We start from the raw sequence: 17,984 nt of genomic DNA, 5'->3' as shown, positions 1-17,984 counted from the left end.
AGTTGAAGTTATATCTAGCAAAGAAGGATATGTGGTTGCCTTTTTCTGTTCCCAGGCATGATTTTACAGTTTCTGATACCAGGACTTCTTCACTGACTGACCTCAACAACTGGAAAAGCCATCTTTTGTCTCTTTGGGCTGATAGTCACCCACCCGTTCTTTATTTATGTGGGATCTTACCTCAGAATGGTTTTGTTGTCTGAATTTCCTCAAGTTTTTTTCCTCATGCTGAACTATTATAATTTGACACCATTAATTTCTGTCCACAAGACCAAAAGAACTGCACATTGTCAATAAGATGATATAAAACGGTGCAGCATTGCATTGACTATTTCCAGGCATCATTTTTTGTACCAGAAACAGCTTCTGTTACAGGACTTGAGCATCTCTGTTTCAAGGCACCATGTAATCGTCTCAAAGTCATGGGATGAGTAGGGATTTTTCTATTATTTAATTTGTATTTCAGCCTTCACTGCAATAACTTTGGATCAATGTAATCTCAGTTATCAGATGTGGAAATCTGTTCCCAGATATATTATTTATTCCTCAAATTAACATCTGTTGTTGAGATTGTTGCTATATAGTTCTATTGATTTTACTAATAGGTTGTAAAAAAAAAAAATAGTGATAACCACAGTGCTTTGAGATAAAGTACTTGAAGGTGTGGGAGGAAAAGGTAAGAACACAGGGCTTTTAGGTAGAGCTAGTAAGTACGAAGAGCCAACCTCTGGCCTCTCGCCAGGGGTAACTGCTTGCTTTGAAAACTCTGAGAACCAATACACTTAGAGAGCTACAGACTGTCTGAAATCTCTCCAGCCAAAGGCTAGATAATTACTAGAAAGTGTACGTGGAAATGGAGTGATAGTTACGTTTGGTTTTGAGGTAAGGTATATTGCTTCAAAGTTGAGTGTTTAGGCCTCTTCTGAAACACACCTTGTTTTCTAGTCTTTCGGGTTAAGGACAAGCACAGCTTTGATGCAAGACTCTGGTTGCTCAGATTACTTCTTGTTAGCAATGGCAGGTGAAGGCTGCGGTGCCCCCTGGCCAGCTGGATCTCCCAGACCCTAACAAGGTAGGTACCTCAGCACATGGTATATTTCAAGGGTTGCTGAGTGGTGGGATTCCCCACTGAGCTCAGCAAAGGCACATACCAATGTCCCCACCAGCTGGTCACAGGCAGACCTGTCTACAACCGTGGTGCCACACACTTACCTGAGTAAGATCCAAGCACTGTCCCAGCTGCTGTAGCTGAGGTGCTCTTGCGGCCTAGAAATGTTTCCTAGCCAGGGCTGTAGTTCAGCTGTGGTCTTTGTGTTTGTGCATTTCCTATAGTAAGCAGCAGACTTTGGTTATGCATGACAATGAAAGAAATATATTTAACTTTCGTAAATCCTCTGATTCAGCTAGTCATAGCACTGCCTTGTAAGCAGGGCATCCATACAGCGATGTCCTTGGTGTGCACGCCAGCCAGAAGATTTATGGAGCAAACATAAGCATTTCCTTGTTCTGCCTTGACAAGTTTTGTTATTTTTCTCAGCCACACTGAGTAAACTATAAAATCTTCATTCATTCATTATTCACACACTAACTGCACAAACTCGGATATATCTACATTTTTTACAGGCAAAACAATGAACAATTGTAGTTTTTCCGCAAATAACTTGGACTCTCTGTCTGCTGCTAAATGGCATCCTTCACACAGATCTGTCATGCTCCTTGGCACCACATCTATCAGTGATCATGCTGCTGAAGTGAATATAGGCTATCTAAATATACCTGGATATTCTAGGGCCTAATTGTTCTTTTTTTTTATCCTTGTCAAAACAAAATGAGGAGAGTGATAGGAGAGGAAAGGATCATGGTTACTGAATAGTAAATGGATTTTTCAGTGCTCTTTAAGAGCCTCTAAGCTACTAAAATGGCTTAGCAGGAACTTTAGCCATGACAATTGTTCTCCTTTCCCAGTTATCTACAGTGCCATTTTTGCAAACATACAAACACCCCTTGGCAGACTGCAGCCAGGAGGAGCCGTATCTGAGATGAAGCTCTGGGAGTGTTGCTTCCTCTTCCTAGGAATTTGCACACAGTCAATGACTATAATTCGTGATAAATTATGCAGGCAAGTGTCTGTGAGATTTTTTCCTAGGGGATGAAAATACAGTCTCCTTATGCCTGCATTTATCTATCCAGGGAGGGGAGAAGGAAGCATTTTGATACCTGTTTGAAAGTCACTGTGGAAATGCTAACACTGCTGGATGTTTGGTGACTATTCTCCTTCTGTTTTCCTTACATTGTATGAAACTGTAGCATGGAATTAACTGCTTGTGATATGCAAGACAGGAGGACTGTCTGATCACACAGAATAGCATTACTGTTTTTAAGACCACTTTGTCCTATGGAGCCCTGGGTACTGCCTGTCCCTACACCAGTATCTCCTACCTTGGTGTGTTTGCCCAGCTACCTGGTTACCTTTTGTTGGTTCCTGATGCAGTACAGTGAGTTCTCAAACTTTATAAAGTTTGTGCCAAGCAGAAATGCTATCAGATGTCCAGTAAGTACAGAGAATGAAAATAGGTTCTATTTAGATATAGAGGTTCTATAGAGGTTGGCATTTAAAACAGCCCCCCAGAAAGAAAAGATTCTGTTCTGACTCAACCATATCAGTCAATTCGAGGAGACAGGCAAATCTGTCCTTATTTATACCTTCTGAAATACTGACCATACAGAACCTCCATAACCTGATCTTGGTCTGTGCATGCTTGGACAGCATAAGTATTTCCTCCTCCAAGTTCTGGCTTGTAACCTCATTAAGAACACATTGCTGTCAGTTACTGGAACAAGACTTCAAGCTTTCTCCTTCTACCTTTTCAGTAGCAGTGAACACAAGTAAATGGTTTTACTGCAAGCAGACTTCCAGCTTTAGTTCCTTATAAATACCTTTATAGAAAAAAGCTCTCGCCCTCAGATTAGGTCAGGATTATAAAGTCATTTTCACAGGTGTTAGATTGTGTACCTGCGCTCTTAGACTTGCTATCCATGTGGAAAATGTGGGAAGTTTCTTGCTATATTTATTACTTTATATGTCAAATGTATTTGAGATGCATCAAAATAACCTGAACTTCTTACAGGAAGTGGCTAATTTGTTCTGGCAACAGGGAGGATTGGAGTTTGGTGATCACAGCCAAGCTCTCCAATTACCATGGTCTAAAGCATGCATCTGATTAGATTTAACTACCATAAAGGCAGCACTGCTTGTCTTTTGTTATTCTTACTATGAAACGCTAGCGTGAGTGGCTCAGGTTCCTTTGCTGCAAGATCCCTGTGTACTTCCCATGGTTTCTTTCAGCAGCCAGACAGAAAACTTGATGCTGTGTCAGGAGAATGCAAAGCTGGTTAATGTGAACTTCTCTGCTGCTGAAAACAGTCATCAGAAATAGTTACCAACACTTGTTCCTGTATTTCCAGCACTGTCACTTGTACTCTGTAGTAATGCATGTTGGTGAAGAGTGGTGATGCCCCAATCTAAATTATCTCTGTCCTTCGGGGGTGGATTTTGAGGGGGAGAAGCAATGTGGTTTCAACCAGGCAAGACTTTTTAATGTTGTTTTGTGTGTAGTGGGAGCTGCATGTTTAACTTTCTCAGCTATCTGCTTATGAGCTCTCAACCATCCACTATCAGCTCTGCTGAAAGAAAGAGCCCTCACACCACTTGCTCAGGTTCCAGCCAGAGAGAAAAGATCCAAGCAACTCTTACACTTACTTCTCCTTAGCAGTTCTGCTGCTGTTAATACATTTTGAGAACAGTTTGAACAACTCTCGCTCACAGTGCACTGTGGGACTTGCTAGTGAACTGAGCCTCCAGCGTGCAAGAAATGGCCCAGCTGTGGTTATAGCTGTGTCAAACTCAGGGCTGTTAGGGTGTCTGCCTCACCTGTTGTGTGTGTCACAGGCCCACCCTTCTCCACTTCCTTTGCTTTCATAGCTAAGAACCCTCCTATCGCATCTGAAGATGTGAAAATAGGGAGAATTTTAAGAAAGGTCTTGAAAATGACTTAGGCTCCATTTGTCTTCTTCACAGCTATTTCATCGAGCAATTCTAAGTGAATCACTCTCTGTAAAATGCCTCTAGAAATCACTGATAACTCCCACAGCTCCTTATCGCATCTGATTTAGGGACTGGAAGCCAGAGTGTAATTTGGACTCTTTCTGCACATGCTGAAGTTTGTATGAAGTGCGCAGTGCTTTTGTGTTGAATTTATTTACACACGTGCACAAAATGCAACATATTCCTTTCCAGGATAACCCGTAATGTTGTATGCAGCCAGCATAGGAGGACAAGCGTAGGAAAAAGAGTAGCTGGAGCATGACTTGCATAAAATGTGGACTTCAATACTTAGCAAAACTATCCAGAGTTTATAACGGGGGTTAACTCAAATGGAGGCAGGCATAAAATCTGAAGACTGTACATAGTTTATATAAAGCAAAGTGAGGCAGCAGATTATAATTTATTTTTTTTTTTAATTTTATTTTATTTTTCTCTCATTCTTAAATTCTGTATGTATGTAAGCATCCAAAAACTGACTGAAAGGCAACTCAGTGAAAACCTCACATTGATATGCCAAGCAGGTGCTCCCAGGTCAGCAGCAGTGAGATGATTGCTCTGAGGTGGAAGGGCCACCCACAATACAGAAAGCGTAATTTATCTCCATGCCTGCTCGGTCTTTGCCCTCTGCTCAGGCTGCCAGCACAGGTGGCAGTGATTGCCAGCTGGGTGCTTCTGACTGAGAGATGCACTTGCTCTTTGCCAGCTGCGAACTGGCCACCTCCTGCACCCAGAGGTCCCACTGAGCTCAGCGTTGGTATCGCTGTCTAGTGTGAGGGGTTGTGGTCCTGTGCTGTTTCTTTCCAAGTGAAGGCCATTGGAAGCAGTTGTCCCCAGTGCCTTCTACTGTCTCTTCCCCTGGTCTTCCACAGCAGCACCCATGGAGGGCACAACTGTACCCTCCTCTTGTACCCTGGATTCTTGAAAGCTCAGAAAGTTAAGAGGGCAGGAGCAGGCAGGGGCTTGTATGTGGTTAGTTTTTTTCCTGAATTATTTTAGTAAAAATTCAGGTAGTCCAACAAGCGCTTGTAGATACTGCTGGTCAGTGACCCAAACCCAGAACTTGGGTTCTGAAAATTTTGAACCTTTCTAGATTTATTTGCCTACTGAGAAGTAAACAAACAAAACAGCTTGGGAAACAGACTGGTTCAGATCAGAGGGGTGTATTTCATTCTTCTGTTTTGATTTTTGCTACTCAGTACTCTATATGAAATGGAAGGTTTATTCTACATAGAGTGGGATCCTGCCATTCCTACAAACATTATTCTCCTGAAACTCCTTCTGGCACCCTTTCTTCCCAAAGCATAAATTAATCAATATCAGCCTGGTTCCTTGTGCTAGCTTAAAGCAAGAGTATTTTCTGACAAGAAAAAAAAAATATTATCTGATTCTTGCTACCCAGCTGTATTATCTGTATGTGTATAAAAACATATTAGCTGAGTTTTCAAATTCTACAGGATTTAAGAGCTCAAACTCATTGAAATTCAGGAGGAACAAGACATTTTGCTTCCTTAGATACAGGCCCTAGAGATTTAGATCCCATGGGGATGCAGCCAGGGGAACAGACAGCTACTAACTTTGGCAAGGGCTCACCATCACTTTTCCTATGAAAACATTGCAGTAAAAGGTGTGTTATCAATTCCAGAATGAGGTGGCAGCTGAGAGGAAGTTTAAGAGATATCTCTTTGGGGGCACCGTGCAAGTATGTTTTTTTTTTTTTATTTTTATCAGTGGTTCAGTATTATTGTTCGCAGTGGTGCAGCATGGTTAAATCTGTAACAGGCTTAGATTTGTGTCTTCTTTATGTGTACCCCTTCCCACACAGTTTTCAGCTTTGAGTCACCATATTGTGAATTTAAATACACTGATAATACACATTTGTTTTTCTTAGCTGCCTGCTGCAGGTTGCACTGAGCTTTGCAAACCACTGGAAAAGTCACACAGTGGTTTGATGTGGAGATCTTGCAAATGCTGCTGTGTAAGAGTAGCCATACAGAGTCACACAACAGGTCTGATCTTGTAAGAGGGAGTTAGGAAAGGAGCAAGATGACAAAGGCAGAGCAACCGTGTTTTGTTTTGTTTTGTTTTGTTTTCCCACTGGTTTAACTTTCAAGCTTCTGGCAGGCAGCAATTTAGTGCTGTACTGAGCCAGGATTTGTATCTGGATTGTCATGGTTGAAGCTCACTGATGTACCTAGCCTTCATCAATCTGTCTAAAATATTCTAGAGCTTTTCTAGGCTTTTGCTCTTTGTGCCATTCTCTGTCAAGTTCAACCATGGATGGTGAGTTCTGTTAATATTTTTCATGAAACTTTAAATTCTGCCTTTCTGGGAGCCTTATAGTTGACATGTTTGGCCAGCAGAGAGATCCGAGGAGCACCATAGGCCCACAGAGTTACGTGGGGCGTACACACTCGACATGGCCAAGGGGCTCTGCGGGCATAGGGTTGGCCTCTGACCATCAGAAGGCCCTGAGGGGTCAGCAGCACCATCAGATTCTCCTGCAGTACTCTGCAACAGCAGTGGCTCTGCTGCAGCCCTCCCTGCGGGTACAGGGCTGCCCGGCCACTGGAGCTGGCACCTATCACGTCAGCAGTCCTACTGGGTGCAGCCAGCACCAGTGTAAATCCTTCCAATGTGCCAGGAAGAAAGGGTAACTCCTGTTACATTGAACAGGACTGCAGTGGGGCGCTCTTTGGCTCATTTCTCAAGTGTTTCTTTCATGAACGCTGTCAATTAAAAAAAAAAAAAAAAAAAAAAAAAAAAAAAAAAGCACTCCAATAACGCAGCATTAAAGGGCAAGTGCTTTTCCTCAGGTCAACAGCTAAACCGCTGTGTAAAGATCCCCCTGACTGGAGGTATTACCACTGATCAAGTTCCTTTTAAGCAGCCCAAAGCTTTTGCTGTGAACAACTTCCTAGGCTGGGTGTTTCTTTAGCTCTCTTATTTATTGGATGGTAAATATGTTTTAAATTAGTGCAGACACCTTTTATGTGCAGAAAACCAAAACAAGGTGGTGCAGAAAAGCTATTGCATGAAGTTTTTTCCGTGAGATGTTTTTGGTGTGTTGGTTAAAAATTGTTTGCTGAATATAATAGATGTTTTCAGAAACACATGCATTTTGATGAGGCCAGCTTGCAAAAGGAACATTTGACTTCTGCATTTTTAGTATGCAATTTTGTCTGTTTTGTATCTTAAAAAACAGATTAGCTATCATAAATGTGGTTGTTTCCTTTAAAATGGTTACAAAGGTATTTACTCTTTGCTGCTAGTGTTATATTTTCTTTTTCTGTAGTTTCTCACAATTACCAAATCTAAGGTAAAGACAACCTCTTCTAGCTCTCAGAAACAGAAGACTGGCTTAGAGCATTAAAGATAGAGTTCAGAAAGGAAACAACTTTCAGATTTGCTTTCTCTCTGACTTTCGCATTTGGACAGCATAAATACAGAGCTAACAGCAGAACCTGTGAGAGGTTCTGATTCCTCCAAATCTTGTCTTAGAAATGAGTCCCACAGCTCCCTGCAAAGTAATTGGTCTAATTAGGTGGTAGGAAGGAGCTGCTTTAAATTCCTCAGAAATTAAGACGTGTCATCCGCTTAACATCTTAGCATCTGTTACTGCCTCTTGCACATTTCTCCGCTACAACAGTCTGAAGGACGCTTTCCTGGACCTTTGAGAGAAAAAATAAATAAATAAAACCCTTGAAACAGAGAAGAAATTAGCCCTTTCTTCGGTGGGATGAAGCATGTAAGGCATTTCACCCCCTCCTTATTCCTCAGTTTGGTGCACGTGTGCCTGGGTGAGTACAATAATCACTTTAAATAAAAATATAGGAGGATATGGGCATAACCTTAAATCCTGTAGTGATCCTTACTGATGTGGTCATGTTGTCCTGAAATATTTTCCGTGGCAGCTGCTGACCCCTGTGAATTGATACCCTCTGTGCTTATATATTTGTACTTGTACTTTTATTTCAAACGGGCTATTTTGAATCTCTTACAGTCAGTCAGTAGAGAGACAACTAACATGCTTTTTGTTTTGTTTTGTTTTGTTTTTTAAACTTTGCTGTTGTCTGGCAGCAAGTAAGTAACAATTTAATTATGGCTAATTGCTCCTGCAGTAGGCATAATATTAAGGCAGAATGCGTTTAGAATACTGTGTGAAGTACTAAGGCACTGGAAAAGTTTCAGATTCATGTGTGTAGCATAGGGGAGAGGCGTACAGTCATTGCAAGCTGAAAAGGTTAATTTTGCAATGAAAATGTCTGGATCTGATTGAGATTTCTTAGAGATCCTGCTACTTGATGTGCTTATGGTAGTGTTTTTTTATATGCTCTCCTTCTCTTTTTGCTGCTGTGTGAATTTTGGCACAGTAGCATGCAGAAGTCACTTTATGTGAAATATTTGTACAGATCCAATTCAGAAAGTCCACTGCAGCAACTGGATATCGTTTTGTGTTTGTCAGTTCTTGTTTACTGAAAGTCAGTTAACAAAGCTAGATAACTGCCACCAATGAAATGCTTTTCTTTGGCTTCTGTTTTGTTTTGATTGCAGTTCAGGCAAATTATGCCCCCTATTTCTTTGACAATGGAGCCAGAAGCACAAATGGGAACATGGCACTTCTCAGCCTTTCAGAGGACACACCTGTTGGTCAGTATTAACATGAATATGTTTATATTGTGAAACTGGAGCTGTTTGCTCTTTTGATTAGCAACATATGTTTTGTCGCAGGCACTGTTGTATACTGTGGGTTTGCATATTTTTTTCTCAAGCATTTAATTGGTCTCAATTTAAAATGACATGTTTGAATTGTAGCTGTAATTTAAAGCATGAAATTTAGCTTCCCTTTTCTTGATCCATGAATCTATTCACAGCATCAGAGCACAGACCTTTGGGATCTTCTCATCAATTCTATGAATGTTTATAAGAAAGCATAGTTGCCAATAATTTTATCAGCCTTGATAAAAGCAAACTATACATTGAAAAGTATCAGAAGCATGATTTTCTTTAAAGTTATCACATTTTTCAGGCTTACAGTACAAATGGTAGAAAACGTTTCTACTTGGAGTGAAAATTGCTTTGTCTAAATCTGTTTTTTTAAAAATCACTTCTATAGTTTTGTTTTACTGAAAATTAGAAAACTGGTACATTTTTCAACTTTGAATATTTTAAGGCAGGTGTATTTATGCTTTTGTAACAAAAAAAAAAAAAGAAAAGAAAAAAAAAAGAAAAAGATGATTTATAATCAACATTTTCCTTGGGGAAAGAACAATTTCCTAACATCTAAAAAAATTTAATATAAAATATATCACAGTGATGAAGACCACCTTTTTTCCAAATGTAGTGCTGAGGTTTTGTGTAGTATTTTCCCTGGGTTGTCTGTAGCTGTTGCAGGTAGAGAAAAGTATTTAGCTATTGCAAATTGAGCACCAAAGCACCCATTTATTATCAGCCTTGTGCAAAGATGAGAGAGATGCAGGAAGGGGTGTACCCCCAAACCTCCCGTCTCAGGCAGGATCCAGAGGGCACAGTCTCTCCTGGAAGTCCAACACCAGTGCCTTCGTCATCCTAAACATGACCATGGCACTCATCACTTGGAGAAGTGGCTGCTTGAGGTTTGCTCCAGACCTCTGTTTTGGATCCAGTGGTGTAAATGCCAGCCACGATCCATGCTGGGCATGTTGGGGGGTGAGGAGGGGATGGTTGGGAGGCAGTGACTTCTTTCGCTGTTCAGCCAGAGAGGAGGAGGGGGAGAAAGCAGCACACAGCATAGAAATGACGCATCTAGGGGCTTAACTTGAGGCGAGCTTGCTTATGATGCAGCAGGGCTTCACTATAAGCTCAGTCAAGCTCAAGTGGAAACCTCGGCTGAAGGCCAACAGTGTTGTAGTGGCACCTGCAAAAGCCAGAGGCTGTGATTAGCGCCCTACCTATTCATCTGGAAGCCACGCTTGCTCTACCTTAGCAATGAGGACAGCTCTGCTGTGTGCTGGACCAAGGATGGCCCATGGAATTGCCTGTCTGTTAGTGTAGATAAGGCTGGTAAGGCTGGATGCTTGCTGAAACAAAATGGGACCCCTGATCCGGTTTGTTTGGGGTGACATTTGCCATTGCTGCCCCTCAAACCGCGGGCAGTAATTTGAGTCACTTGCCTTTTGCCTGCCATCCCCTGGTGTGGTGCCAGCTCGCAGGCACCTACAGAGCATCAGCCTCGCCCTGCCACTGCTGGGGCCTCCAGCCACCTGTGTGGAGGTGGGGAGCTGAAGATGGCACAGAGCTGCGGCACAGCCAGAGATGTCCCTCCTAGCAGGTCTGCAGTGCCACAGTCCTGCTCAGGTGACAGCACTCCCCGCAGCAGTGGATTGTGTCGGTGATTTTCTAGTGCTGGGACACCGTGCAGCTGGTCCGGGGCTGCAGGTGGGCAAAAGAGGAGCATGTGCATGCCTAGATGGCAGAACAGCAGCGTGTTAGTATACGGGCAGCTAGCCTGAGCAGGGTAGGCAAATACACACTGGGCTGCTACCTGTGCTGTGGTAACACAGCAACCAGGCGAGGTGCACAGAGCTCCCCGGGGTGTTTCTGCTTTGGTTGCAGCTGTGGTAAAGCTCAAGCTGCTCCATGTGTCATGCTGCTGGTTCTCATGCTCGCTGGCTTTGGCCAGAGTGTATTTACATTGGCTAGCCTGTACTTCTGGTCTGCTCTATAAATGTACTTTAAGAGACAAGAGAAGCAACTTGTGGATTAAATCTCCAAAGGTGCTACCAGAAGTGTTTTGCTGAGGTGAAGGATCAGGAGTTGCTGAGTTCACACTTTTGCAAAGGACCTAGAGAAGCCTTTGCCAAAGGAAGAAAAGAGCTTGCTTTTGAGGAGTCCCTGTGTGCTGGCTTTGCCAAGCAGCTGCAAGTATTTTTTTTGGCCTGTAGTTCTCAGGGCACCTTGCCTAAAAGCTCTGAGTACTGCAGGATCCTCTCTGCTGAAAGCACTTGGGGAAATGCCCTTGGGACACAGCTACTTGGGGCTTGCTCAACACAAACTGCTGCTACCCGCAGCCCACGTCAGCACAGGCAGTCCTCAGGGATGGTTTGGCAGGAGGCTCCCAGAGCAGAGCATGAAGAGTGCTGGCACTTCAGTGCTCTGGTGCCTGCCGTGATTTAGCTTTGCTCCTTGAGAGGGATCTCACGCTGTTGCTCTTCCTCCCTCTGCCTTGCTCTTTCTCTGGAAGGAGGAGAAGGATTCTGGTCTCCCATGTCTGTGCACAATCCCAAGGATCCGTGCTCCACCAGTCATCTTTCAGTCCCGAGCAGGACGATCGGTGACAAAGCAGGGGCATTAAAACCTTTGTAGGTTTGGTTCTGAATGGCTTCACTCAGCATTGGTTTGGGTGCTGCAAAACAGGGTGGGTTGGTGTTTGGTCTTCTCTGTGCTTACCTAGAAGCTGGAGCATAGGCAGGAAAAGCTTTCTTGGCTGTGCCTCAGCAGCAGCCAGCGTCTGATGTGAGCAATGCCATCAACAGCGGCTTTAATAAGCCTCCAGAAATTTTATAGGCTGGCGCTGCTGAGATGACAAGCAGTTGGCGGTGCTGTGTGTTAGTTAAGATCCCCAGCATCTGTAGGCAGGGGGCATGCGGTGTTTCAGAGCACCAAAAGGAGATGATGGTTTCTCTGAGTGACTGTAGAAAGAGAAATTGAAATGATACTGCTGCAAGAACGCAGCAAATTCAAGAAAAACACATTTTCATGCTCAAACCATCTTTTACTTGACCTTCATTTCCCCTGTGGTGTTTTGCCTACTTGCACGTAGTTGTGGTCTATCAGGTTATATACGTTATGGCATAAGTTATCATAAAGAAAGCAATTGCTGTTTCTGTGTGAAAGCCTGAAATTGCCTGTGCATTTCCAGATCCCATTTAAAGCTGCAGAGAGCGTGAGACAATGTAAGAAGGGCCGGAACAGCAGCCCCTTCCAGCGGCACATGGAAGAATGGGAGAAGTTAGGATCTGACATAGCAGTTGTGGTCTGTGGGACTGTCCCACAGGGCAGGTGGGGTTGTTCAGTGATGAGCTGTTTGCAAAGAGCTCTCTTTGTACATATACAATGCCACTAATCGTGGTCTTACGGCATGTGTGAGATGTTATATCAGGTTGTTTTCCTCATCTTACCTCGTTAATCCTGTAAGCCTTCACAGTGGGACATTGACGAGACTTGCAAAGCAAGGGATTGAAGCATACTCATAAGGCCTAAGTTCATTACTTTCTCAAAGCCCAAGCATCATGCCTGGAGATTTTTGCATGCCCTTCATGCTTGCATTTCTTTCTGTCTTCTCCAATGCCCCACGTATGCACTCCCTCCCCATTAAAAGCCGATGTGCGGTGGCACTTTGTGATCAAAGCCCCCAGCTGCCTGCCACCTGACTGACCACCTCATGTTCCTCTGTACTTCAAGCCTCCCAAGTTGTTCCTGCAGGCTCCTGATCTGGTTTCTTCCATCACTCATGGCTGGCGGTAGAGGCCTGTCTTGTCCTCTCTGGAATCCATCATTCCTCCTTCCACCTGATGGTCCCCAACCTGGCAAAAGTTCCTGCTATTGCTCCCAAGACTTCTTTCAATGCTCAGAAATCGCCCCCTGGCACTGTGCTTTCTGTGTTTTTGTACTTCATCCATCACAAACATAGTAGCTGAACCCTGCCCACAATTTATTTCCTGCCCCTGTCACAAAAAAATCTCTGAGTGAAAGAATTAGCGTGCTTCTCTTTTCGATAACAGTTCTTTGCTGACTACGCAGACATGGACAAATTAGCCCAAGTTGTGTCTTGACATCCAGAGACCCATCATGGCCTCACATTCAGATTACTCCAAAAAGGGTAAATTGCCTGAAGGTGCAAAAATATTCAACTTTTTGCAAAAACTAAAACCCACAAATTTTCATTAAGAAAATTAGGAGCTCCCAGAACAAATTTGTTAAATGCAGCCAGCCTCCTACCTCACTGTAGCAGAGGTAACTCTACACAAAGCGGCATGCTTGCTGCTGTACTCCAGTCTCCTCACCACAGGGTCTCAGCTGTGGGGCTTCGAGCTGCTCCTCCCTGGTCTTGTCTCTGTTTTGCCAGCCACTGCGGTGTGCTGGGGGCAGGGGGGAGCAGGAGCGGCTGGGGCACTCAGGAAGAAGCAGGAGCTGGTAGCAAGTGGGTATGGAGCAGGTTTTTGGGTAGTCTTTGTACTGGTCCATGTCATCCAGGAGCTCTGCTTTCCTTGGGGTGACCTCGCAGTCTGAAACAGGTGTCTGTGGGCTCTGTTGTTGCCTCCTCTAGCAGGGAGATAGATGGGCTTTTGGCTGAGACGGGTGGAGAACAGGCGAATAACCCCAGGTGAGATAGTATTCGCTGTGACACTGGGAGCACACGTGTCCTGTCCTGGGAGCGTGGCCGTGTACATCCCTCCCAGGATCTTTTTAACAGATGTCAGCTGTGGTGGCAAAGGAAGATAGGGAGTGAACATGAGTCCAAAATGTGCCTGGCCCGTTTAACTTGGCAGGGAGGGGATTTGTTTGCAGAGCATCGCATAGTGGAGAGGGAGTGTGTGTCTTCAGCGAGAGGGCAGAAGCAGCCCCAGAGCACACGGACAGAGGCTGGCCGTGAATAAATTTGCTAGAAATGAAGGAAAGCGGAGAAATAATGTCAGGGGACAGACATTCATCCTGAGCAGCAGGAGCAGAGAGCAAATCGCTTGTAATATGGACTAGAAAAATAGGGTGAAAGTCTGGTGTGGTGCCTGGCAAGCAGCTGTAGCAGGGAGCAGCATGCAGCTCCCCGGGACATCCCCGACCCAGCCTGCTGTGCCATTCCCAGGTGCTCAGGGGGTGCAGCACATCCATGGGGCCCTTACTGTACTTGCCGTGTCTCTGGCTGAAGATTCTTCCATTCCCTTATCTTTCTGACAGGGAACGGCTGTTTACTTGGTGCTCCCTGATAAGATTTTGGCTCGGTGTTTCATTTATTTTCTTTTCAGCAAGTGGAGGCAGCACGCTGAGAGGAGATTTTTAATTGGCTTTAACACTGTGCTGAGAAGCATTCCCAGGGTGTTAATGATATAGAGAGCATTGTGCAGTGAAATTGCAGTTCAGACAAAATTAGGAACTGTAATGAGGTAGAAGAGAAATTTTGATCCACAATCCAATTTGAAAGGCACACAAGTACCCTGTGTTATGAAAAATGAAATACCAGTTTTAGCTAGGAAGCAAACTTGCTCAGAAACCTCAGTAATCTCATTCTGGATCAATATCGATGTTTCTCCTCACTTCTAGCAACAGGAAAATTCCTGTTTTTCTCAGAGGAAAATTCCTAGATGGTGCTGGAGAGAAAATTATAAGATTAGAAGAATGAGTCCAGGTTCAGGTGTGTTCACCTGAACTTTCACAGTCCGGCTCTTCTCTAACACATGCCTGGCCATCCCTGAGGAGCACTTGGCAGCGGTGGTGGCACGGGGCAGCCCCAATCCCAGCACTGCACCGTGTACCTGGTTGTCACCCACAAGCTGTGAATGACCTCAGCCATGGGTCGTGGTGTCCATCCTGCTTCTCCTCTGGACAGGCAGTGCTGCTCAGCAGCTGCAGGCACCTCCATGTGCTGGAAGCAGGCAGGACAAGTGAAAAAGCAGAGCACAGAAGCAATTAAGAAGTAAAAACTTCTAGTGGCAGAAAAAGGACGAAAAAGGGTTGGTCTGAAAACATTTGATGCCTGAATTCTTCATTTGGCCCTAGCTGTGGTACTGAGAGAGCTTTTGAAAAACAAGAACAAATGCGATCTATGCTGGGGCTATATCAAGATGTGGGTGTCCTCTCAGAACACTGTTTGAAAACAATCCCTGTTTGTTCCTCTCCTTACCTTTCTTTTTATGTATATAGTTCAGGTGTTATGGTAAGAGAAGTCTCATCGTACTGCTCATTGTCTTTCCCTAAAAACAACACCGATGTCCTGTAATTTCCTTCTCTGTTCTGTGGGATAAGCCCACCAAAATCGTGGTAATCATTTTTGCAGTTTTGTAAACCTGTTTCGCAAACCCTGAATATTTGTTGGCTGGCTGAGCCAGCTCATAATAGAGTCTGTTGTATGTGTTCTGCATGCTCGTTGTTTTTTGAACTTCTTTTTCTGTACAAAGTTGCCCAGGTAATTGCCTTAATAATCACCATAAGAGGGGTCACTTGCAAGTGAGCACAGATCCAGCGTGGCTTGGCACAATCTCTTGCTGTGCAAACAACATCTATCTTTTCTAAGTATCAGTGCTGATGTCTGGATGTTGTATGTCCATTAAGCTTGCCAGTTTGCTGCTTCACGTTTTTCATGTCAAGCAATAAGCAAATGAGGTTGCATTACAAAACTAAAGAAACCTTCAAGAAGCTTGCCTGTCTGCGCACTGGCAGGACTGCAGCCAAAACTCTAGAGTTAAACATATATGGGGCTGCTCAGTGAAAAACTCCACTGCCACTGCAGTGAGGATATGTGAAAAAGATTATGACTTCTGCTCATAGAGTTAAAAATCCATCAAACTTAGGGTCAGAGTAGTTAAAACTGGAATCTTCTGGGCTCCCCTCGACAGTGTTCTGCCCTAACTTTGTTAGCTTAGTTAGCAGTGGTCATTCTATCATGCTTCTGTGTCCTGTGCAAAAGCAAAAGACAGCACCAACCAGTCAGTCATTCACAGTATTTCCAATTTAAAGAACTTTGTTAGAAGCTTGTTAGAACTTTGTTAGCTTGTGTTCTGAACCTCTACAACTTGGATAACTCAGATAAGTTATCCACATTGCATCAGACTGCTAGGAGGAAAAAGCAAACGACTGTTTTATATATCAGGCTCAGTTAACTGATAATTGTGAAGTGCTTGAAGTTACTTGGGTGAGGATACTAATGCACATTAGAATGACAAACATCTGAGTTTTAAAAAAAATAATGCTAATAAACCCGCAGCATGTTTTGAAAATGTGGGCGTTATAACTCCCCCAGAAAATATCACTTCTGATAAACAAAGTCGCTTTACTGCAAAAACTGGCACCAGCTTCTCAAATACTTAAAAATAGAAATAACATTCTCTCTTTCCCCAGCTTGTGAAGGAAATACATTGATGAATTTAGAGAATTTATTCATTGTTAAGTGCATGAGTGGATGTGTTAAGTAGAGAATCTAATGAGAGGGAGCTAATGAGGGGGAGCTAAGCGGGCAGGAAGACTTTTGCATCTAGTTCTGAAAGTGGAAAAGTCAGCAAATGTCCTTGTGTCTCCAGAGCCTGGGCCCTGTTCTGCGTGAGTGCTGCCTTCAGCTCCTGGCTTCCATACCTGCTAGTTTGCAACTTCATTGTTTCCGTAGAAAAAGGTGTGTGAGGGCCCTACAACAGCATCACTTCAGGCTATCCTGTGGTGATAGTTAGTCAAGAACTTATCTGTGTCATCACTGTGATGCAGTTGTGCAGGAAAGGGTCCTAACTGAGAGAAACCATCACTGATGAATTCAGTTTAACCATGAGGCTAAAAAGTGGCTGTCAGTACTATTAAACAGTCTATGCGCTTGTATTTCCCAGTAAGTGGCTTTGATGCACAGAAGCTTTGAAGGAGGGCTGAGTTCCTAGAGAGCAAATCAACAAAACATTAACTGACTGAACATTTCCCTGTGGTTACATCACTGGTCAATTTTTCAGGTACCCATGTGTATACCCTGAATGGAACCGATCCTGAAGGAGATCCTGTGACATATGGCCTGACCTATGAAGCTGGATCAAGACGCTACTTTTCTGTTGACAGAAACCTTGGAAATGTTACGCTAATTGAGGAACTTGACAGAGAGGTAGAGTACAGCAAGACGTCACCACTTTGTGTATGCATGGATTTTCCTTATGTTTCCATTGATCAATGGCTGTGAGGGGCAACATCAATTTGCGTCATATGAAACATGTAATTTACTTCGTAATTCTGAGACACGATAATTCACCCATCAGGTTGTTTTCCAGTTGATTTGCACCACTAACACTGCTATCTAACTTGTTGGCAGCTGTGGGCTTTTTTCAGCTTTTGCCAAAAGAGAAGTTTATATTTTATATTTATCTTCCCCCATCCACACCCCATCGCATACAGTTCTATAATCCTCAGACAGAATCTGTATTTCTTTAGGACTCTCCTGTCTTTAGGAGAAAGTAGATATTTATGAAAGCAGTGTTCCGGGATGCTTTTCTAGTTACATATAGCCCTTTGGCCCATAACCACGTGGGTTAAAGTTGTTCCTAGCAACAGTAGCCTAAAGGCAACCTTATTTCAGGAACACAGGCATAACCATTATGTATGTTTTGCAGTGAAGAGTACGCTATACTTAGCAAACCCTTCAAAATACTGCATACTAAGAAGAATTTTAACAAATAATGTTGTTTTAGGTAGTGTTTCTTCAAAAATGACTTATTTTTCACAAGCACTTTATAGAATAATATGAATTCCCAGAGCACCTGTCTCCTGACAGTAGCTCCAGAAAGTCCAAGAAGCCCTTTAGCTGAAGCCCCTGAGGGGTCTCTTTAGTCTCTCCTGTGATGGTTTTGTGGTATCGGTTGTTATTTTCATGTACCTGCTGAGATATGTTTAAATCTGCAGTTCATTTTCCAATAAGGGCAAAACCTTCTCTCTAACAAATGAATTTTATTGGTTTACAGAAAGAAGATGAGATTGAAGTTATTGTCAGTATTTCAGATGGCCTGAGTACAGTAAGTATTTAATTATACTCTAACTTGTCAAACTGTCCGCCCTGCAGTTGTACCTCCTCCCATTAAATTACCTTACAGGGACTATCTCATTTTATCAGAAAACATAATCTCATTAGAGTTTTACCTCCTGTTTCAAGAGCCACTGAACTGCC

General features: G+C 43.4%; 1 protein-coding gene across 1 annotated transcript in view; it reads left to right on the top strand.

The window, feature by feature from the left end:
* Window positions 1-7,693: 7,693 nt before the first annotated feature.
* CDHR1 (cadherin related family member 1) overlaps window positions 7,694-17,984 on the top strand; it is a 44,310-nt gene continuing 34,019 nt past the window's right edge. Inside the window, exons 1-4 of the mRNA XM_084525353.1 lie at window positions 7,694-7,902; window positions 8,657-8,752; window positions 16,786-16,931; window positions 17,782-17,832. Of these exons, the coding sequence (XP_084381479.1) occupies window positions 7,842-7,902; window positions 8,657-8,752; window positions 16,786-16,931; window positions 17,782-17,832 (354 nt within the window). The 5' untranslated portion in view covers window positions 7,694-7,841. The remainder of the gene's footprint in view (window positions 7,903-8,656; window positions 8,753-16,785; window positions 16,932-17,781; window positions 17,833-17,984) is intronic.

Source organism: Aythya ferina (assembly GCF_964211825.1).
Source record: "Aythya ferina genome assembly, chromosome: 7".
NCBI classification, from domain to species: Eukaryota; Metazoa; Chordata; class Aves; order Anseriformes; family Anatidae; genus Aythya; species Aythya ferina.
The sequence above is the reverse complement of the archived record's forward strand: the minus strand, read 5'-3'. Positions and strand labels throughout refer to the sequence as shown.